The sequence below is a fragment of the Mycosarcoma maydis genome, chromosome 2, assembly GCF_000328475.2.
Source record: "Mycosarcoma maydis chromosome 2, whole genome shotgun sequence".
NCBI lineage: Eukaryota > Fungi > Basidiomycota > Ustilaginomycetes > Ustilaginales > Mycosarcoma > Mycosarcoma maydis.
Genome location: NC_026479.1, coordinates 1,668,469 through 1,686,871, shown reverse-complemented (window position 1 = coordinate 1,686,871; position 18,403 = coordinate 1,668,469). Strand labels below are relative to the sequence as shown.

The following is an 18,403-nucleotide window of genomic DNA, read 5'->3' as shown; positions in this document are numbered from 1 at the left end:
AGGGCTGAAACGCACTATGCCATATCGTCGACCTTGTTCGCGAAGATTCTCTCAGCTTTTCTTTTCTGATCCGCTTTGATGTTTGCTCTTTGCAGTCAGAGAGCTCGTGTGGGAAGTTGGTTACTCAGTCTCGTGGGATGTTGTCGCCTCTCCGCACACAACCAAGCGTCGTGTCTCAGCATGCTGCATCTCCACCCAACACTCCTGTCGCCCCTCTTCTTTGGAACTGATGGGCGACAAAAGGCTACACCGCTAACCACCGCTGACCTCGATCGAGAAATTAGCGGAGCATGAGAGCAAGATGCTGGACGGCAACCGCCTCTATTCTTGGCCAAGCTTGGCTATTCATACTCCGAGATAGGCGAGATCTAGGGCAACGCCGTGCCAATGCATAGCTAACGCAGAATGTCGCAATCGCCTCTCACAGCTCTCTCTTCCTCTCTCTCTCTCTCTCTCTCTCTCTCTCTCTCTCTCTCTCTCTCTCTCTCTCTCTCTCTCTCTCTCTCTCTCTCTCTCTCTCTCTCTCTCTCTCTCTCTCTCTCTCTCTCTCTCTCTCTTCCCACCTCGAACCCTTGCGGATCATTTTTTCCGCTTTGTGTTTTGTTTTTGAACAAGAAATTCAGAATCACGATTTGTGAATACTTGTTTGTGGTTAATATCCAAACAAGTCTTTTTCCTTGATCGTTGGCGTTGCTTGGGCTTGCGACCCGGAGTTGAACCTCGCTGAACCCGCGCGTACTGATGGTTTCTAATTGGGCTTACAAACGTATTTGTTTCCCCAAAGCACAGCGACTGGAGAGGCAATAGTAAAGCCACTCTCAACTCGCAACCCTGAACAGGCGGCAGAAGTTGCCAAATGAAGGCTCAGAATCGTCATCTCCTGTCGGCTGCGTGTCATTGCCTAGTTTGTCGGCCAAAAACGCAAATGACCATTCTCCGGACCAAGGCGCGGATGTCCGCTTTTCACGGCAACCTTGGCTACCCCGACCGTTTCTAGCACCGTGGATTCAATAATCTGTTCTCTGGCGTGTGCCAAGCTTATGTTACGGTGGCAAATTCCAAAGATCAAGCACCCAACAGCATCTCACTACACATGCGGAGGTCGACTGACCGCAAGCTTAGAACCACATCCGTGCTGAACCAAGCGCAAAACGTCATCGGAACGGATAGACTGGCATGATACCGAGGCCGCACCATCGTCGTGGTAAGGACCGTATGTTTCCGCCTCATTTTGTTTGGCCGTATAGAACGGCATGGTGCTACGGGCAGAGCCTCGATCCGGATAGGGTTATTTACACCTTTCTTAGCAGCTTCCCTTTCTGGGTGCACACAGGATCGCAGTCGGAAAGGCTTGCAGCTCTCTTTCTTTCTCTTCTTGAATTTCGAGCAAATTCGCTGATCCAACGCCTGAACCCTGCAAGAGGCGCTGCGACGATCTGTAGAAAAGTTCAACCAGGCTGGCCAATTATCCAAAGTTCGCTACACACTCAAAGGATTGTCCCGTGTCTGCAAGCAAACCGACGTGATTCGTGATTGTGCGCGACGTGAGCGTGCTTACACGGTTCTTTCCAGCGCAATCCACACACAACCACACAATCACACAATCACACAATCACACACGTCAGCGCTATCAAGTTCACCTGAGCAGAAGTTTACCTGAACAGAGAAGCTGTGACAACAAGGCCGAGCTGTAATAATCCGTATAACGTCAACTGCGCAAGCTAGTCTCGATCGGAGGCGAGCGCATCTACGAGATTCGATTGCCATGTACAGTACCACGATAGATATCGACTAGCATCTGAGGCTCCAACTCTGAGACAGGCACTCGAAGCTTCGAAGGTTGTTCGATATGTAAGCGTCATAGGTGGGCATGTGACGAGCGAGCTTCAGACGAAAGGGTTTATAGCCAGCGACGATCGTCAGGGTTGCAGGCTTTCAAACTCGTGATATGCACCGGAATCACTCATCCGCAGTGCTTTTAGTAACAATGCGATGGTCGACTTGATTCGGCCTTTGCCGAGTGCATACCTTGCTGTACAGATTTCCGAAAGCCTCGATGGATCGTGAAGGCAGGAGCCGCGCATCGGAGTCTATGCATATTCGCCATCGCTGCCAGACTAAGATAAGTCGATAGGGAGGACGTCGCTTGTCAGCTACTGAGACCAAGACGGACTGCTACATCGGAGGCAGCCAGTTCGGAGCGCGAGATACCTCCACCATTTCTGAGTCGCTATAACAGCCAAGCGCGGAGAGTCGACAGAAAAATGACAGGTCTCCTGAAATCGAACGACGCAGCTTGTGAGACAATCAGGCATAGATTCTTCCGTAAAACACGACAGACCAGCGTGGGCGCAAAAGGGTACGAGAAGAGAAGAAAGTCTGGGTACATCTCCTCTGGTCTGATTAATATTCTTGGAAATTCGCAACAGCCCCATCAGACCCGAGAGTAGACTGTCAACGTGCCTGAAAATTGGACGCGATCGAATTTGTTTGTTTCTGCAGGGTGCACTGTCTCCAAACCTTTCCGAATTGACCTCCGACGCCGATTTCTGGCTGCTGTAAGCTCGTCAGAGATCAGGAATCACGAACGGTGGCAACGACGATTCGCTCAGCTTGTCGGTAGAGCCATTCCTCCGATCAGTGATCTGCTTGCGCTGGTTGCATGTTCAAAGACAATGTGATCTTGAATATAAACATGACAGATTCGTCCAAGAACCCCGAGGCCGAATGGACATGGTCAACTTATATGCGTACAGGCGGGTATCACGACAAATTCCCGCCCGGCTAAGAACAGCTAGCTCCTCTCAGAACCCATCAAACACTTTCAAAATCGTCTTCGCAAATGCCGTTGATGTGGACGACACCTGCATACTAATCTTATGTCAAAGTTGGCTTCTCGCTTTCGACTTGTAACATCTCGTTCTTATGGCAGTCAATGTTACTTCGCAATAGCATGGGCTCCAGCGAAATGCTTCTGTTTTACCATGGTGTCGAGACGAGTGGTTAGCCACGATTGCGAGTCCCTGCTCAGCAGACAACGTTATGGAAAGGAAATCGATGCTCTCACATTCACGATTCACGATTGCGATTCGTGATTGCGAAATTGGTTTGGCGAGGATCGACGAGAAGGGATTCCAGATTTTGCGAATGGTGAGTCAAGAACTAGTGCTTGTAGTGCTGGTGATGACATCACTGCGCAGCGATTGCCTCGGTTCCCAAGAAGCAGCCCCTCAATGTGGGGGATCGAATGAAATCGTAAATCAATTCGGTCAGCTGTGTGTCGTGTCGCCCTAACATATCGAAACCTCACTGAATCGTGATTTATGATCTCGTGATTCACGATTCACGATTCACGATTCACGATTCACGATTCACGATTCACGATTCACGACTCACAGACTTCACGCTAATTCGGATGCCGATTGCTTGCAGCGAATCGCGAATCACAGAATGATCTTCTTTCTGTGGCTTAGGGTCCAAACACTACACCGTGCAGTGCATTTCACAGTTTCAAGCACGAATCTACACGGGCCGCTCTCCTTGCAGTAAACCACAACATCCTCACATGTACTGTATTATGTTGATTCGGGATTCGAAGCACGTTCAGGACCATGAGCAGGCAAGCTGCATGTCTTCTTCTCCCAAATTCGGTTCTCGATGGAGCTCTCTGCGCGCGCCGGACAGCAGCCAAACGCGGGCAGAGGACTGGTCAACTTGAGGAGATTTGGCTCTCAGTTAATGGGGTTGCCAGTCACGAGATGTGAGGCTTCCTGGTGAGCTTAGCGAGGGTCGGAAATGACCGACGACCGCGTGCTTTATTCTCGGCGGGCGTTGGGGTTTCCTCGAGATTCAACCCCGCGCTGCTCCTGCGCCATCCACTCACTTACTCAATCACTCGCACGCTGCAGCTGGTCCTTCGCCACTCTTGGGCGACATTCATTCACGACTGGTCCTCTCTTCTGACTTCGGATCAAGCGACAAATGTTTTTTCTGTGCGAAACGGCACTGCATGGCCAAGCTTTTTGAGCGTTTGAGCCAAAATTCTAATCGGGATTTGGTTGGTTTCTCTCTCCTCGCGTCGTTATCGCCAACCTTGTGCTCGCCTGCCATTCAGATTTGTGATTCGAAAGGCCAATCCCTGGCGTGCTTGAATGACCGCAAACAGCTGTTTTCGTCCCACTCATCAGATGGATAGCCAGGCTGTCGCTGCGTGGCGTTCTCTACAAGGACGAAGCGACATTCATCGCGGGCAACCGAGCTGTTCTTTGTGCACCCAGGAAACTCGCATCGCAGCCCGTCAATGCTATTGATCTGCACTAAATAAAGTAGTCTTCCCAGGCGGAGGAAGCCAGACACCAGACCCTTTGTTTCTTGTGAGATCAAGTGCTCAACAACACGAATTCACGATTGCCGCGCTTGGCATCTCTTTCCTCTCTGCCACAGTCGTGAGTGCTCGGTCTAGAGAAAGACTTCGGGCCAAAATGACTAGCTCGTCCACACAGTGCATAGACGACTGGATCGAGACCCTGCAGCCTGCAGCAAAAGTTGTGAGTAGAGCGGTAAAAACGAATGTATCTCAAACCCATCGTTAGCCTCACAGTCGTCAGTCCTTTGTCGATTCGGTTCACGATCACGGTTCGTGATTGTTTGCAACAAAGCACGAAGGATCATACGGGGCTGTCATCAGCGTAAAATTAACTTCGATCCTCGCATTTCCGCCGCCCAAGCACTTTCTGCAATTTATAGTCACGAGTATTTCTCCCGAAACGAGCGAGCTGAGCAAACTAATCTAGCTAACTTGAGTGGCATCCTGTGAACCTCGCTTGAGCCGCCTTTTCGTGTTTGGGCAAGGATCGAACAAACTCTTTAAAATGAGTTCTGCGTTCTCATGCCTTGTGTAGCGCATGTATATCTGCGTTGTGATTTCGCAGCACGATCGTAAGGAAACGGGTGGGGGGCTGTTGCAGCTACACTGTGAGAATCACGAATCTGGGTTGCGTCGTCCACGTCGACTCGTCGTTGATCGTGGCAGACAATATACACACATCTTTCTGCGTCATCACATCGCTCTCACGATCCATCGATCGTTGTCATCGGCCCAGTTGGTAGGGAGATTTTGCGAGAATGTCAGGATTGAGAAAAGTGAAATGGAAGAGGGGACTGCCACAAGATCCTAAACAATCTGTTTGGCCATCACTTGGCCTCGTCAGAGCTGACGCGGTCGAAGTTGGCATCAAAGAACACATCCTTGCCCATCTTGGTGCCTACCTCAGAAGTGATAGTCTCACCCTGCCAGTCGGTGATCCTGAAAACGACGGGTGTCGAGGCCTGATCAAACTTGGCCGTGTTCTCCTTCAGATCCCACTTCCACCAAGCGTTGTCAACGTGCGTGGCTTCGACCCATCCCTGCTGACCCCACTTCATCTCGACCCTCACCACCGCCTCGTGGTGACCTCGAATCTGAACCTGGAAGAAGCCAGGGCTAGCACCGGATCGCCAGTGCACCTGCAGCTTCTTGATCCCGCTGTTGCTCTTCTCAAAGGCCTCCTTGCAGTTGACAAACCTCCAGTTGATGGGAAGTTTGCTACCAGCAGCGTTGTTGGTCACGCTGTTCCAAGCATCCAGGTGCATGTCGAGACCAGAGTAGCATTGGTTGATGCTAGGGCACAGATCGCTGACAATCGCGATTGTCTTTTTGCCAGCAGGAAGCGTGCCGCGCTTAGGCTCCTCGACGCTCCACTCTCTGTTCTGGAAGAGCGAAGCATCAGTCGAGGCAATCTCGACACAGGTTCCGCACGCAAGACCGTCCTGATAGAAGGATTGATCCATAGCGATGGACGGCAGACCGTGGTGCGGCATGTCATCGTACATGCAAGCTCCGCCTTGCCACAGACCAGGGCCGCCGAACTGAGTGCCAGGTCCGTGATGGATGAGCTCGGGGCTAAACCAGCCCGGGTTGATCGAACCTTGGGAAGGCAAAGTAGTACTGCCCCGAATACCTTTGCAGTGCACTCCGTCTCCCTGAGCACCCTCGGAAGTTTGCGAGCCTACGCTGCCAACCGTGTCGCCGTCAGACGAACCATCAGCGCTACTGCCTTGGCTGTCGTCGGGCTTCTTGGCTTCAGAGTCGCCTTGAGCGCCCGCCGATCCGTCAGTCGGGGGCTTGCTGTCGCCGGCCTGAGAAGCAACACTGTACCCATCTGGGGCATCTTGGTTGTCGGCTCCCTCGTCCCCGAAACCAGGAGGACCCACGGGGTTAGAGCCAGGCTGCTGACCAGCCGAAGAGCCCGCGTCACCTTTGGATGAGGCTGCACTTCCATCAGGAGAGGCAGGAGAGGAAGGAGTGCCTTGTCCGGCGCCCTGACCGTTTCCAGCAGCATCAGTGACAGGAGGCAGATCGCTATCCTGTCCAGCAGGCGTGTTTGAGTCTTGAGCTTTGTGCTTCAGAGCACACTTGCCCTTGGACGTTTTCTTGTGCATCTTGGAAGGCTGAGCATCTCCCGAAGCTCCAGCATCGCCAGGCGCCGTCGAGGGCTGAACGTTTCCAGCATCTCCTGCACCTCCCGGGGCAGCCCAGTCCTGAGCAGCAGGTGCAGCGGGTGCAGCAGGGGCGGCTAGGGTGCTAGCTTTGTCGCCTCCCTGTCGCTTGTGGTGGTGAGCACCTGCATGGCAAGTCCTTCGATGCAACTTGTTATATCCAGGTCCACGACCAGCTTCGGGCGAGATGAGACCACCAACAGCCGACGAGACCAGGAACGCGGCTACGAGAGCCAGAGCAGGAGTGGTTCGCATCTTGAGAAGAGTAGAAGGAAGAGTCGATGAAGTGGCAGAAAAGTTTGTAAAACAGACCGTCAAGGCTGCTGTGGCAAAATACAAGAGAAAAAGAAGGTGTGTGTGTATCTAGGGACCAGCCCGACGTAGGAGAAGAACTAGGGTAGCGAAAAGTGGAAGAGGATGAGATGACAACGGTAAGTAAAGGTCAATCCCTTTGGTTGTTCCTCTTATACCTGATTTGTGCCCTTCACGAAACAGATCCATCCTCTCAAATCCACCTCAGAACACCCACGACAAAATTGTGTGTACGGTTGCCTCAAAAACGTCTAGCCGGATGAAGCAATTGGAATGCTGCATTAAATAAGCATGGTTGTAATGAAGGCTTGATCAGGAGGCCCATCAGACGACAAGCGTTAATTCCATGCCTTTGCATCAGAGAGTTTCTGTTCAGCGATGCTGAAGCGTGACCAACGGCTTTACACTCTGCCTACTGGTCGACCGCCGCTCTTCTTCGTGGTGGCTGGTGGGGCGTCTTCAGCCCTTCTACATACTCAAGGTGAATGACAAATAAACAACAATGATCGCTGTGCTTCAGACTTTACTGCACTGTAGAGCCCACTCTTCACCTTCACAACACTGCTCATTGTGATGACTAGTGCGCGCTCGTTGGCCTGTCTCCGTCGATTGCTTTCACGGATGCGCTGACTCAAAACCGCGAGTTCATAAGGCCACACCAGTTTTGCACCAGCCCAATAGTGAGAAGAAAGTGCAGCCTAGTAGGTCAAAGTCAGCGCTACAGTATACAATCTGCATCGTGTACTGTACAGGACAGTGTCTGGTTTCTGTGGCAATTCATGACGACTTTGGAGCCTCGGTGCGTTGATTGACAGGCGTGAGGCTGCCGAGATCCGAATATTTTCTTGCAAGGCTGAAGAAGCCAACCAAGTGCCGAGTGTGCGAGCAACAGCGTCTAAAACGCGTCTTGTGTTGCACGAAATAGCGTTCCTTGGTTCCGAGACCAACACATGCTCACATCACGCCGCAATGCACTTGCTCGTGGGCAAGCGCATCTCCATAGGCCAACAAAAGGGTACAATTCGCTACCGTGGCCCAGTACCACCTGCAAGCGGAGAATGGCTTGGAATCGAATGGGACGATCCCGCTCGTGGCAAGCATGACGGAACTAGCGACGACGGAACTCGCTACTTCAACGTCCGTGTTCCCGGCAGCGGCTCGTTCATCCGTCCAACCGCTTCCAAGCTTTCGAGTGGATGCTGCTTTCTCTCTGCATTGCGCAACAAGTACAGTGCTCCCACAGATCGGTCCGCTTTGACAGTACAGTCAGTGACACCACACCAGTACTCGCGCAAGAACATCGCTGATATCGAAATCGAAACCCCCAATCTTGACCGAATTGCTCTCAAGACGGCGCGACTAGATCGACTCAGGGAAGTGGGGCTCAGTGGGTGGCAGCATTCCTCGCTACCCGACATGGATGCCGAGACAAGTCAAGATGAGCAGTACAATGTGGCAACCGCATTCGATGAGGCGCAGGGCAGCGGGCCCGGCTCGATACGTGCAACGTGTCCGAACATACGGTGGCTCGATCTGTCGAGGTCGTTACTACCGGACTGGGAGGAGGTCTCACTGATCGCTTCGGAACTCGCTCAGCTCAAGACGCTCTTGCTGCATTTCAACCGCCTGCAGCCGCCGCCGAAGCAGATACCGACGAGCTGGAGTGAGAGGTTGGGACATGTTCAGGACTTGCGCTTGGACGGCACACTGATCCAGTGGTCTGAAGTTTTGAGGCTGGCACCAGCGCTTCGGAATCTTCGCTCGCTGCATATTGGCAGCAACGAGATCACCAGTCTATCAAAGTCGAGCTTTCGAACGGAGGATCGCGTCGAGCATCAGAGCGGGTTGAACGTCTTTCCGTGCCTCACCTCTCTCAGTTTGGAAGGCAATGCGATAGAGTCGTGGTCAGACCTTATCTACAGCCTTTCGCCACTAGCTTCGCTCGAGACCCTCAATCTCGATCGAAACCGTATAAGCATTATCCCCGCGGCTTCATCTTCGATGTGCAAGCTTGCTGGACTCAAGCAACTTTATCTCCGAGGCAATAAGGTCGAATCGTGGTCCTCGCTCGAGAACATCGCTCAATGGCTTGGTCCAGGGACATCCCTCGAAGCGCTGCACATCTCAACCGTTCCCGACGATGACAACGCTCAACTATCGAATACCGAGGACAGCCAGGGTGAGCTGCTCTCGAAATACGAATATCGAGATTTCCGAGCGATTGCCATTGCGCGCCTGCCCATGCTCAGAGTGCTTGACAAGACCGAAATCACTTTGAAGGAGAGAAAAGACGCCGAGCTGTTCGTCTATACTCGGTTCCGAGGGGGAGATGCGTACATCATCGAAGGCGGTATAGCACGCCAAGGTTCAGAAGAAAAGGTACATCTATCTGAGGCGGAAAAATTCGAACGGTTTCCAAGACTCCTCGAGCTGGCCAAGTTGTTTGATGACGAAGATCCCTGGCCAGCCACTGACAGAGATGCCGAGCAGCGCGATAAGGAGAATAACAAAAAGAACACTCTCCGGTCCAAAATGCTCAATGTCTCGGTCATTGCAAGTACCGCGTCTCCTGAGTCAGTGGTACCTCATGTGACAGACAAGCTTGCAGAAAAGGAGGACGTGCAGGTGTTGGCATCCACACCACTGAGACTGCTCAAGATCAAGTTGGCCAATGCAGTGGGCGTCAAGGTGGGTCAGGTGGACCAAGTGTGGGCGCTTATGGAACAGGCACTCGCTCCAGAGCCACACGGGCGAGATGAAAGGAGCTGTGACGAAGGCCGAGAGAGGATAGTGCTCGAGCTGGATGACATGTCGCGCAGCTTGGACTGGTATGAAGTGTCATCTGGCGATTCGCTCGTGCTCGTCACTCAGGCGTAAGCTCGGAGACGTATCTCTTCACAACGCACCGCTTCTCACACGTAAGCGTACCTTCGAAAGACAGAAGCGATTCAACCAAGATGTTTGTGGATCAAATTCAGCAGACATGCAGGCTGGATACCACAATCAAACTTGCATTCAAACCCGAGCGCGCAACAGAAGCGAGACAATGTAAACATAGCAGTACCACACAAGCTAAGCCACAGCTTCAATAAGCTGCAAATTATTCCCAGATGACCACATCTCCGTTAGGATCTGTCGGCATGACCACCGTCTTGAATCTTGGGTGCTTGCGTTTTAGGTTTTCGATTAGCTTGTTCAGATCGTCTTTGTTGGCAGGCGGATTCTTGATGATGAGCGCGTCTGGGATGATCTTGATCTGTACTTGGCCGTTGTCAGGTTCCTTGCCGAGCGAACCTGTGAAGCCGAACCACCATCTCCGGTTGAGCTTGCCAGCAGCCGAGCTCATTGAGGCATCGGTAGAGAGCGATCGACGCACCGGAATCTGCTTCTTTACAACAAACAAACGGATATCAAAGAGATAAGCATCCTCGACAAAGCTTGAAAAAAGGAAGCACGGAAAATTATGTGTTGGCAAGACTTACAGCTTGAACATGTTGCACCAGGCATGCACTTGCAAAGGCCACGATGAGCAGAACAAAGGCTGAGCGAAACAGCATTGCTGCGTTTGGTCGTTTGGCGGTTATTGGATAGTTGTTTGAAGCGAGCGGGGGGGATTGTGATGGCACAAGTCCTCGAACGAAGTCCTTCAAGCGCAAAGCAGAGTTGACCAGGAGAAGCGAATTGCTAGACGAGTGACTCTTTATAGTAACAGACTCTCGTGGGAGCTAAGTCGAGGATATGTTGGCGGGGTGGCGGACCGGTCTCGGCCAGCATCCGCCGCAACGCCGAAACAATACGATTCGATGCATGTTTCACAAGCAGCTTATCGCACGCCACCAGATGAATGTCGCTCGAGAGGGCGGTAAAGACGGGGCTTTCACCGCAGATGATGTGCCTGAGTTTCGCCAGGGGGAGTAAGAGAATGGACGGTGGTTCCCACGGTCGTTGACGAACATCTTAGTAACAATGTGGCTCTTGCTCCACCACACTTCATCAGCATGTTTTGACCTTCCAAGTTTTGCGATTTACACGTTTTTCACCCACTCTCCACTGTAATCATAGATGCAATGATTTGGATAGGCTTACCAGATGGATGCACTGTGGCAAGGTCATGCCAGAGTGTGTCGATTGCTCAAACCAGGTGTCTGCGAGGAGACATGAGATACCAGATGTGCATCGACCTAAGTCGTAATTATGTCGGCTTAAAACATGGATTTCCCAAGAGGCTGTGTATACGCAGCAGGGAGGAGTGGTGGATGAATTGATTATTTCATGTGAGCCGAACAAACCGATTCTGGCGTAACGTACTTCATTTGGCGATCTGTAGCGATTGCACGGGAGCAGCTACTGTCATTAAGTCCGATGACAGCACGATATGCCTCTCAAGATATTGGACGTCTGAAGTGAACGACTGGTTTCAGACTAGACGCCGTTGCTCATTGTGCTGAAGGTGTGTGCCAAATATCTGATCAACAGCGTTCCTGAAAACACTCCGTCGACGTGGCAACAAGTTTCTTGCGACGGCGCGGCATCGTGCAACCATGCTACAACCTTCTGTTCCGCGAAAGAGTGTTGTGTTCCGCCACAACCCTTTCGAGGTAGAAGTGTACCTTTCCTTCAACAATGGCTTTCGCAGAAACCCTTTCTCATCTTTCTGAAGCGGTTCGAACCCCGATTTCTGAGCGAGATGAAATTTGTCCCGACCTCCAGAACACCTGCGAGGGAGACAATAAGGACGCCACCCGACATCACACAGGGAACAGAAAAAAGCCTGAATTCACGATTCGTGATTGCGTGTTCATGGTTGCATTCTGGCAGATGTTAGGCTCTCTCGCCGGGTTGTAGAGGTGAAAAGGGGCAGATGAAGTGTTGTCCCTTGGGCTGTTTCGTGCTACCAGGTTCCCACTGTTGTTCTGCGCTTCTCTTTGATCTATACTGCCTCTCTTCGACCACTTCATCGTCGCTTCCAAAAGTACACTGGCGACGTGCTGTGGCATAGCCCAGACGAAGCGCTGACTTACGGTTGATCGTGGGGGTTGTGCTTTGCTATAAGTATGTTTGCGACTCCGAATCGAAAGGAGATGCCCACCCTTTTTCTTCTCCTGCTGACCCGACCAGCCCACCAGGATTGGCTTTGAAAGCTGCTTGGCTGAGCGATATTACCGTCCCTCCGCATTTTCTCTCTCTCTATAACTTTCTTGCCGTCACTAGCATCCCATCGCAAAACCCAAAGTCTCTGCTTCGCTGGTCGAGCTTTCTATCAACTCCGTTCCCCAAACGTTTCCTATATCGCTCTGAAATACTGATCGAGAGACAAGTCTCCCCTACACGTAGATCAGCGGTCGCGTCCATCGTAGCAAGTTGGTCAAGATGGAGCGTCACGATGGTGAAGAGTACATCCCGGCCATCTTCGGTGGTCAGCCCCCGCACGCTTCGCAAGTGATTTCGCTGATGAAGTTCTCGCAAGAAACCACCACCTGGAATTTGCCCATCATGATCGCGCAGGCGTTGCTCGTTTCCGAAGTTATCCGTACGTATCCGGCCGAACTCCGAATGCTTCATCGACTCTTTCAACGCAAACACCCCAACATGGCCGAAATTTTTTTCATCCTGATCAAGTACCTCACGATTTTCGCGGTGATCTTTGACATCTTAGTCACCGAGACGTTTGCTGCCAGGACGGATTTCGACTGTCGATCGTGGGCGTGGACCAGCTCGACATTTTACTTCATGTGTTCGACGCTTGTTTTTTGTGTGATAGGTTGGAGAGCGAGGATCATCTTTCGAACGAGTCAAGTGGCATCTTGGTCGCTGAGTGTTGGGTTGATGGGTCAATTTGCGGTGGCCATGTGGACCAACTATCGAGTGGATAAGGCGGATGCTTTGACTCCAGCGGGGACGTGTGCTCCTGCTGCCCAGGTGCATGCCGATGCGTCCCAACGCAACGCCGCACTGCAGTTGCATTTTTGGCAAAGCTCGACGTTCTGGTTTTTGCTTTACAACACCATCTTTGAAAGCTCGATCTTGATGGCTTGCTGTATCAAGCTGCGCAAGACTTCGAGTGGGCCAAGTGGGCTGACCAAAATCGCCAAGGTGCTGTTCAGCAACAACGTCCATTACATGGCGGGTGTTGAGACGTGTAACGTGATCGAGTTGGTCATGCTATTGGGTTGGACATCCAGCTTGCCGCCCGTACACATTACTTCGATCGCGATCCAGATCGTGGTCGGGTTGCAAATGTTGATCGGCGAGCAGGAGGCGGTGTACAGCCCGACTTGCTCACAGCTGTCGTACTCGCAATATTCTTCCGACAGCGGTGGATACATCAACAAGCATCATGCAGCCACTTCGAGCAGCAACGGCACTTTCAGTACGCCTTCGAGGACGTTGTCGTATGTCAAGAGGCCAGGGACGGGTACTACGGTGGCGGATATCGGATGTGCGGATGCAAGCGGCGGTGGGCAACATGGGCGAAAAGGCACTTTCTCTTCTATCAGCTCGGTGCCTGCATACGTCAAAGCAAACCCAATCGTAGAGACAGTATCGCCTCAAATGCCTTCCAAGGCCCAGTCCCAGTCTATCCCATACAAGCGAGAGGTCGAGGTGACGGTTGATATGTCGCCCGTCCCTCCTCCGCCGGGACCATCTCCTGCTCCCCTTCCGGCCCCATACATGTGATCAATCCGTGTAGTCGTGCCTGTGTGTAACGCTATGATAGTTGGCTCGCTTCCTCCCTTTCCTTTGTGGTCTTTTTGCAATGGTGACACTTTCTTTTTCCCGTGTATGAAGCGTACGCATGCGAGTCGTGTGAGTCGTGCTCTACCGTTGAGCTTGAATCGTGAATTACGAATGTCGGGTGCCTCATCAAGATCAAAGCCTTCACGATTGGGTTGTTGCAAGTGAAGACAATCACGAATGAAATTATGCGCAACCAACAATGAATGCAAAGGAAAAAGGTGCTGAGTTCGAACGACACGTCAGCTGCTGCTGCTGCTGCCGTCTCTGCTGACCTGTTTGAGATGGTGCGTCTCAGACGGTTGTAGAGAGGCTTTGCTATTAAACAGAGTCTGGTGTATGCTCTGACTACCCGATTCTGTATCCGAGCCAGCATCCGAAAGCGTCAGGCTAGCTTGGCGTCGCATGTCGTCCGTAGGTCTAGAGGGCCTCAGAGGAGGCGACTTGTGCACTGAGCCGTACAAATCTGTCGGTGGAGGATAGTCGTAAGGCTGATCCGAGGTGACAGACCTCTGTGGGGAAGGCCTTCGTCTGGATCGGCCTGGGCCAGAAGCGTACGGTTGAATGTGCTGTTTATCTAGGTCGTTTGTTTCGTCGTCGCTATCTTCCCCTATTGAATGTGTGCGACCGCCGACATCCTCGGCAGGTTGGCGAGACTCGTGAGAGATACTATCAGAGCTGTTGAGAAATTCTTGGTCGTCCGGATTGATCTTGGAGTAAGCCGATGTGTAAGGATTGTGGCGGAGGAGGGAATCGATGAGCCAGAACTGCAATACGTTCATAGCGAGCGGGAATAAGGCCATCGAGAACAGCACTTGGAAGTCCTTGTTGCTACCAAAGAAGCCCAAGATCCATGAGCCCACGTCAAAGAGGAATGGAAAGAAGCCAAAGACAACAAGCACCGCCATCTTCATGAGGAAGAGCACAAAAAGGTACGAAGCCAGCTGCTTCAACCAGTACTCGATCCTGGGTCTGCCTCTGCGGAATGCCCTGCGCGAAGAACCGGACTGCGCCGATGTGCTGGGACCGGTGGATGATGCAGGAACAATGCTAGGTAGCGGTGGAGTGTATTGACCGGATATGAAGCCCTCCAAGCCGAGTCGTTCGGTGAGGAAATACGTGACGTACTTCAAGGCGATGTAGATGAAGAATACGCCCAAAGTGGTATCGACGAGGATGTTGAGAAAGTAGAGCGAGCAAGGGTTTTCACCTCCTCCGCTGGCAACAAAGTCCGAAAGGACGATATTGAGGATGTGAACAAAGAGTTGGCCGAGCATCTGCTTAGAAACGTCGAGCGCCCAGATTTTCCATTTGCGTTTCGGCTTTTCTCTCTGTCGTTTGTAAACGAGAGAGCCTATGACGAGGATGCCCATGACGGCCTGTACGAACAGCGCAAAGGGACCCATAAGTTTGCAGTTGTCTCCGTCCACTTCCGGAGCGCCGATGATCGGCGTAGGCGTGGGGGTCAAGGTCGGGTCGGACGCCAAAGCCGCTATGGATGCAGTTGGCGGCATCATGTCACGTACGACACCGACCATACCGACGAAGCCAGTGTCGGAGGCGCTCATGGCAGTGATAATGGGCGCCCTCTGGCTGTGGCGATATGGAAAAAGTTCGTATTCCCCAAGTCTGACCCTAGCCGAGATGTGTGTGATGATGACGACAGCCACGGTTGAAGTGCAAACAATCGTGAATGTGTTATGTGAATCACGAATCACGAATGTCGAATGGGCGCAAGACCCTGAAACACAATTTCGCACGTCCTTCTTAAGACTCAGCCAGCCTTTCGTGTTGGCGGTGCTTGGCGTCCCGGAATTCTGGAATCTCACATCTCAGAATCGTGAAAATCGTGAATCGTGAATCGTGAATCGTGAATCGTGAATCGTGAATCGTGAATCGTGAATCGTGAATCGTGAATCGTGAATCGTGAATCGTGAATCGTGAATCGTGAATCGTGAATCGTGAATCGTGAATCGTGAATCGTGAATCGTGAATCGTGAATCGTGAATCGTGAATCGTGAATCGTGAATCGTGAATCGTGGACAGTCGTGACACTCGTGGCTGCTGCCACTCGTGACTTTGTATGTTTTCTGGAACCCCTTCTCCACCACCCTCATCTTCATCTTGCGCTGTTTGCACAGACTATTTGCACTCGTTCGAAGGCACAGTAGCACGTATATAACAGGCTCAATGCGGGAAAGACGGCCAAACGTTGGATGCTAGCATGGTTGTGAAGATGCAGGAGAGGTATAAAAGTACATGGACGAGACAGTAGACACATGAGGAACGGTTATACAACGACTGGCGACCAAGCGCGGCTCTAGAAGAAGGCGCCAAAGTCGTACTTTTCGCCGGGAGCGGGGCCTGTTGCGGCCAGAGCAGCTTTAGCAGCAGCACCGGTCAGTTTTGACGCCTTGGCGTTGCTGCGTTTAGAAGCGGCAGGCTTGGACTTGGAAGGCACCACGACTCGAGCCTTCTTCTGTAATCTTCGCTCCTTGTGCGAGAGGGACTGTTCCTCGACATCATCGTCTTGCTCCTGGTCGTCCTCGGGCAGCCTGTCATCGTCGACAAAGTCTCGTTTCGTGGAAGCGCTCTTCTTGAGAATCGATTTGAGCTGAGGTCCTTTCTTGGAAGTGACTAGCTCCTCTGGCTCGTCTTGCTCATCGTCTTCAAAGCTGCTCTGGTCCTCTTCGAGCAACGCCTCGTCAATCTCGTCTTCATCCTCGTCGCTGCCTTGTTCGGGTGGAGGAGGGAGCATCTCGACCTGGTCCAGAACCAACGCCTCACGACCGAGCACCATGGAGATCGGCCTGAGTCGCAGCTCACGAGTTTGGAACTTCTTGCGCCATTCCTTTCTGGCCAACACGAGAGGGAGGCTTGTCGAGACTCGCTGTTTGACTTGGTCGGAAAGTTTTGCTGCCTCGGTGGCGAGCTTGGGAGCTTGAGTGTAGTAGCCCAGCATCTGATGCGACCAGTCTCGAAGTAGGACACGCGACGCACCCACCTCGTCGGGAATGTTGCGCTTCTTCATGCGGCCTGTAGCACGAGCGAGAGCGATGAGGAACTCTTGTGTGTCAGCGTGCACCTTTTGACGTCTGGAGTTGGCCTTGATCTTTTCCTTTTCATCGGCATCCAGCTCTTCGTCAGCGAGCGAAGCTCTGTCGGGTTGGAACGAGCCGAAAGCAGGCACATTGTAGATGAGCATGAGGTCTTCAGGATGTGAGACACGCGAGAGCAATGCCCAGGTGAGCGGCAATGGCTCCTTGATTCTCTGAACGTGTCCCTGGTTGCGCATCAAGGTTTGCATCGACTTGAGCTCCATGCGCGCCATGAACTTGTGCTCATCTTCCCCGTCCTCTGCATCTCCATCCTCGTCCTCATCTTCGCCGTCCTCTTCTTCCTCATCGGAAGCCTCGGCAGCCTCGGAGCTCTTGACTGGGATTAAGGCAGAGGTGTCCAGGACTGCTGGCCAATCGGTTGTCTCGTTGTCCTCGTCTTCGACGTCCTCGTCTTCAGGGAGGCCAATAGCATTGAGGATAGCGTCAGCAACCGTGCTTCTGCCCGAGTGTGCCAGACCGACTACTGCTATATCGCCCTTTCCGACTCCTTTGAGATCAAGTTGCTGCACAAGCGCCTCTGCGCCAGTGTTTTCGGCAAGCTGATCCGGAGGCGAAGAGATGGGGAAAGTGGCGACTCCGGCGGTTGTGGAAAGGTACGCTGTCCAAGCGGCAACTGTCTCGAGTGGGACCATGTCGGCGCGGCCAAGCGCGAATGCGAGCTTCTTGCTCTTCGTGTTACTGATCTCAGCCTCGAGCCATGGGCAGCGGAAACTTTGCGGGTCACGTGCGTCAAGCGCGAGGACGATGGTTTTGATCTCGTCCGAGGCGAGCAGCTCCGAAAGCGTGCCGCGGTAGAGCGGTGCAGTCAGAGGCATGTCTTGGAGCACATCGTCCTCGTCCATCTCGTCCTCCTCATCGTCCTCCGCAGCTTCGGCATCCGATGTTTCGGCTCCTTCTAGCTCAGTTCCATCGTGTTGCGCGAGCTTTTGAGCCTTTTTTGCGAGCTTCTCCTCCTCTTGGATTCTGCGCTTCTGCTCAATCTCGTTGAGCAGCTGCTCCTTGTATGGAAACGAGTTGGGGATACCTGGATCTTTGCGTGCTTTGCTCTTCCATTGTGTACTTCTTCGCTCGTCTCTGCGCGTCTTTCGGCGATGCTCCTTGACCTTTTTCTTGATCTTTTCCCTTTGAGCGATCTTGACACGCTTGGAAGCGCGCTTCTTGACTTTGACCATGCTTGTGTTTGTGTGTTTGTGACTGTCGAATGGGATCTAGATAGCAACGACGGTCGCGAATAGAATGGTGTGGAGTGGAGTGGATCGAAGAGCAAATGCCCTTAGCCCAAAGCCACTTTGTTTGGTCGGCCGCTTGTCCAAAAAAAAAAAAAAAACACCCCCCACCAACTTTTCGACAATTTGCTCCAAGAAGAACGAAAAAAAAAATCAGAAGCCCGCCGCTCCAACTGTGACTTTATCGGCATAAGTTATTTCTGTAATGAGAAATTTCTCGTCAAGGGTTCTTGGGCGGTCATGCTTAGTCATAGGGTCAGAATTACTCCAGAATCTTGATTTCTACGAAAGCACAAAAAGAACTATGAGTGACAAATGAATTACGGGTCTGGATTCTTTTGGAGTCGGCGCGCTATAAGTTAATCGTGAATAATCGTGAATCGTGAACACCTCTGCTGAAGCAGCAAATCGTGAATGTCAGGCGACCTTGAAGAATTCTCAGCTGGCTATCTTTCTTCAGCAAAACCTTCATCG

At 52.2% G+C, this 18,403-nt stretch overlaps 6 protein-coding genes across 6 annotated transcripts; 2 read left to right on the top strand and 4 right to left on the bottom strand.

Moving 5' to 3' along the window:
• Positions 1–5,193: 5,193 nt before the first annotated feature.
• On the bottom strand, positions 5,194–6,792 carry UMAG_01377 (uncharacterized protein; the record flags this gene model as incomplete). Its single annotated transcript, XM_011388963.1, has 1 exon — positions 5,194–6,792. The coding sequence occupies one exon, from the start codon at positions 6,790–6,792 to the stop codon at positions 5,194–5,196; it is 1,599 nt and encodes a 532-aa protein (XP_011387265.1).
• A 1,026-nt stretch (positions 6,793–7,818) lies between these two features.
• On the top strand, positions 7,819–9,726 carry UMAG_11316 (uncharacterized protein; the record flags this gene model as incomplete). The annotated part of the gene is made up of 1 exon (XM_011389120.1): positions 7,819–9,726. The coding sequence occupies one exon, from the start codon at positions 7,819–7,821 to the stop codon at positions 9,724–9,726; it is 1,908 nt and encodes a 635-aa protein (XP_011387422.1).
• A 223-nt stretch (positions 9,727–9,949) lies between these two features.
• Positions 9,950–10,406, bottom strand: UMAG_01375 (cysteine-protease inhibitor; the record flags this gene model as incomplete). Its single annotated transcript, XM_011388962.1, has 2 exons — positions 9,950–10,237; positions 10,332–10,406. The coding sequence occupies 2 exons, from the start codon at positions 10,404–10,406 to the stop codon at positions 9,950–9,952; spliced, it is 363 nt and encodes a 120-aa protein (XP_011387264.1).
• Positions 10,407–12,219: 1,813 nt separating this feature from the next.
• On the top strand, positions 12,220–13,527 carry UMAG_01374 (membrane protein involved in tumor formation; the record flags this gene model as incomplete). Its single annotated transcript, XM_011388961.1, has 1 exon — positions 12,220–13,527. One exon carries the CDS (start codon positions 12,220–12,222, stop codon positions 13,525–13,527), a length of 1,308 nt encoding a protein of 435 aa, XP_011387263.1.
• A 299-nt stretch (positions 13,528–13,826) lies between these two features.
• Positions 13,827–15,098, bottom strand: UMAG_01373 (uncharacterized protein; the record flags this gene model as incomplete). The annotated part of the gene is made up of 1 exon (XM_011388960.1): positions 13,827–15,098. One exon carries the CDS (start codon positions 15,096–15,098, stop codon positions 13,827–13,829), a length of 1,272 nt encoding a protein of 423 aa, XP_011387262.1.
• An 806-nt stretch (positions 15,099–15,904) lies between these two features.
• UMAG_01372 (uncharacterized protein) lies at positions 15,905–17,875 on the bottom strand (the record flags this gene model as incomplete). The annotated part of the gene is made up of 1 exon (XM_011388959.1): positions 15,905–17,875. One exon carries the CDS (start codon positions 17,873–17,875, stop codon positions 15,905–15,907), a length of 1,971 nt encoding a protein of 656 aa, XP_011387261.1.
• Positions 17,876–18,403: the final 528 nt, after the last annotated feature.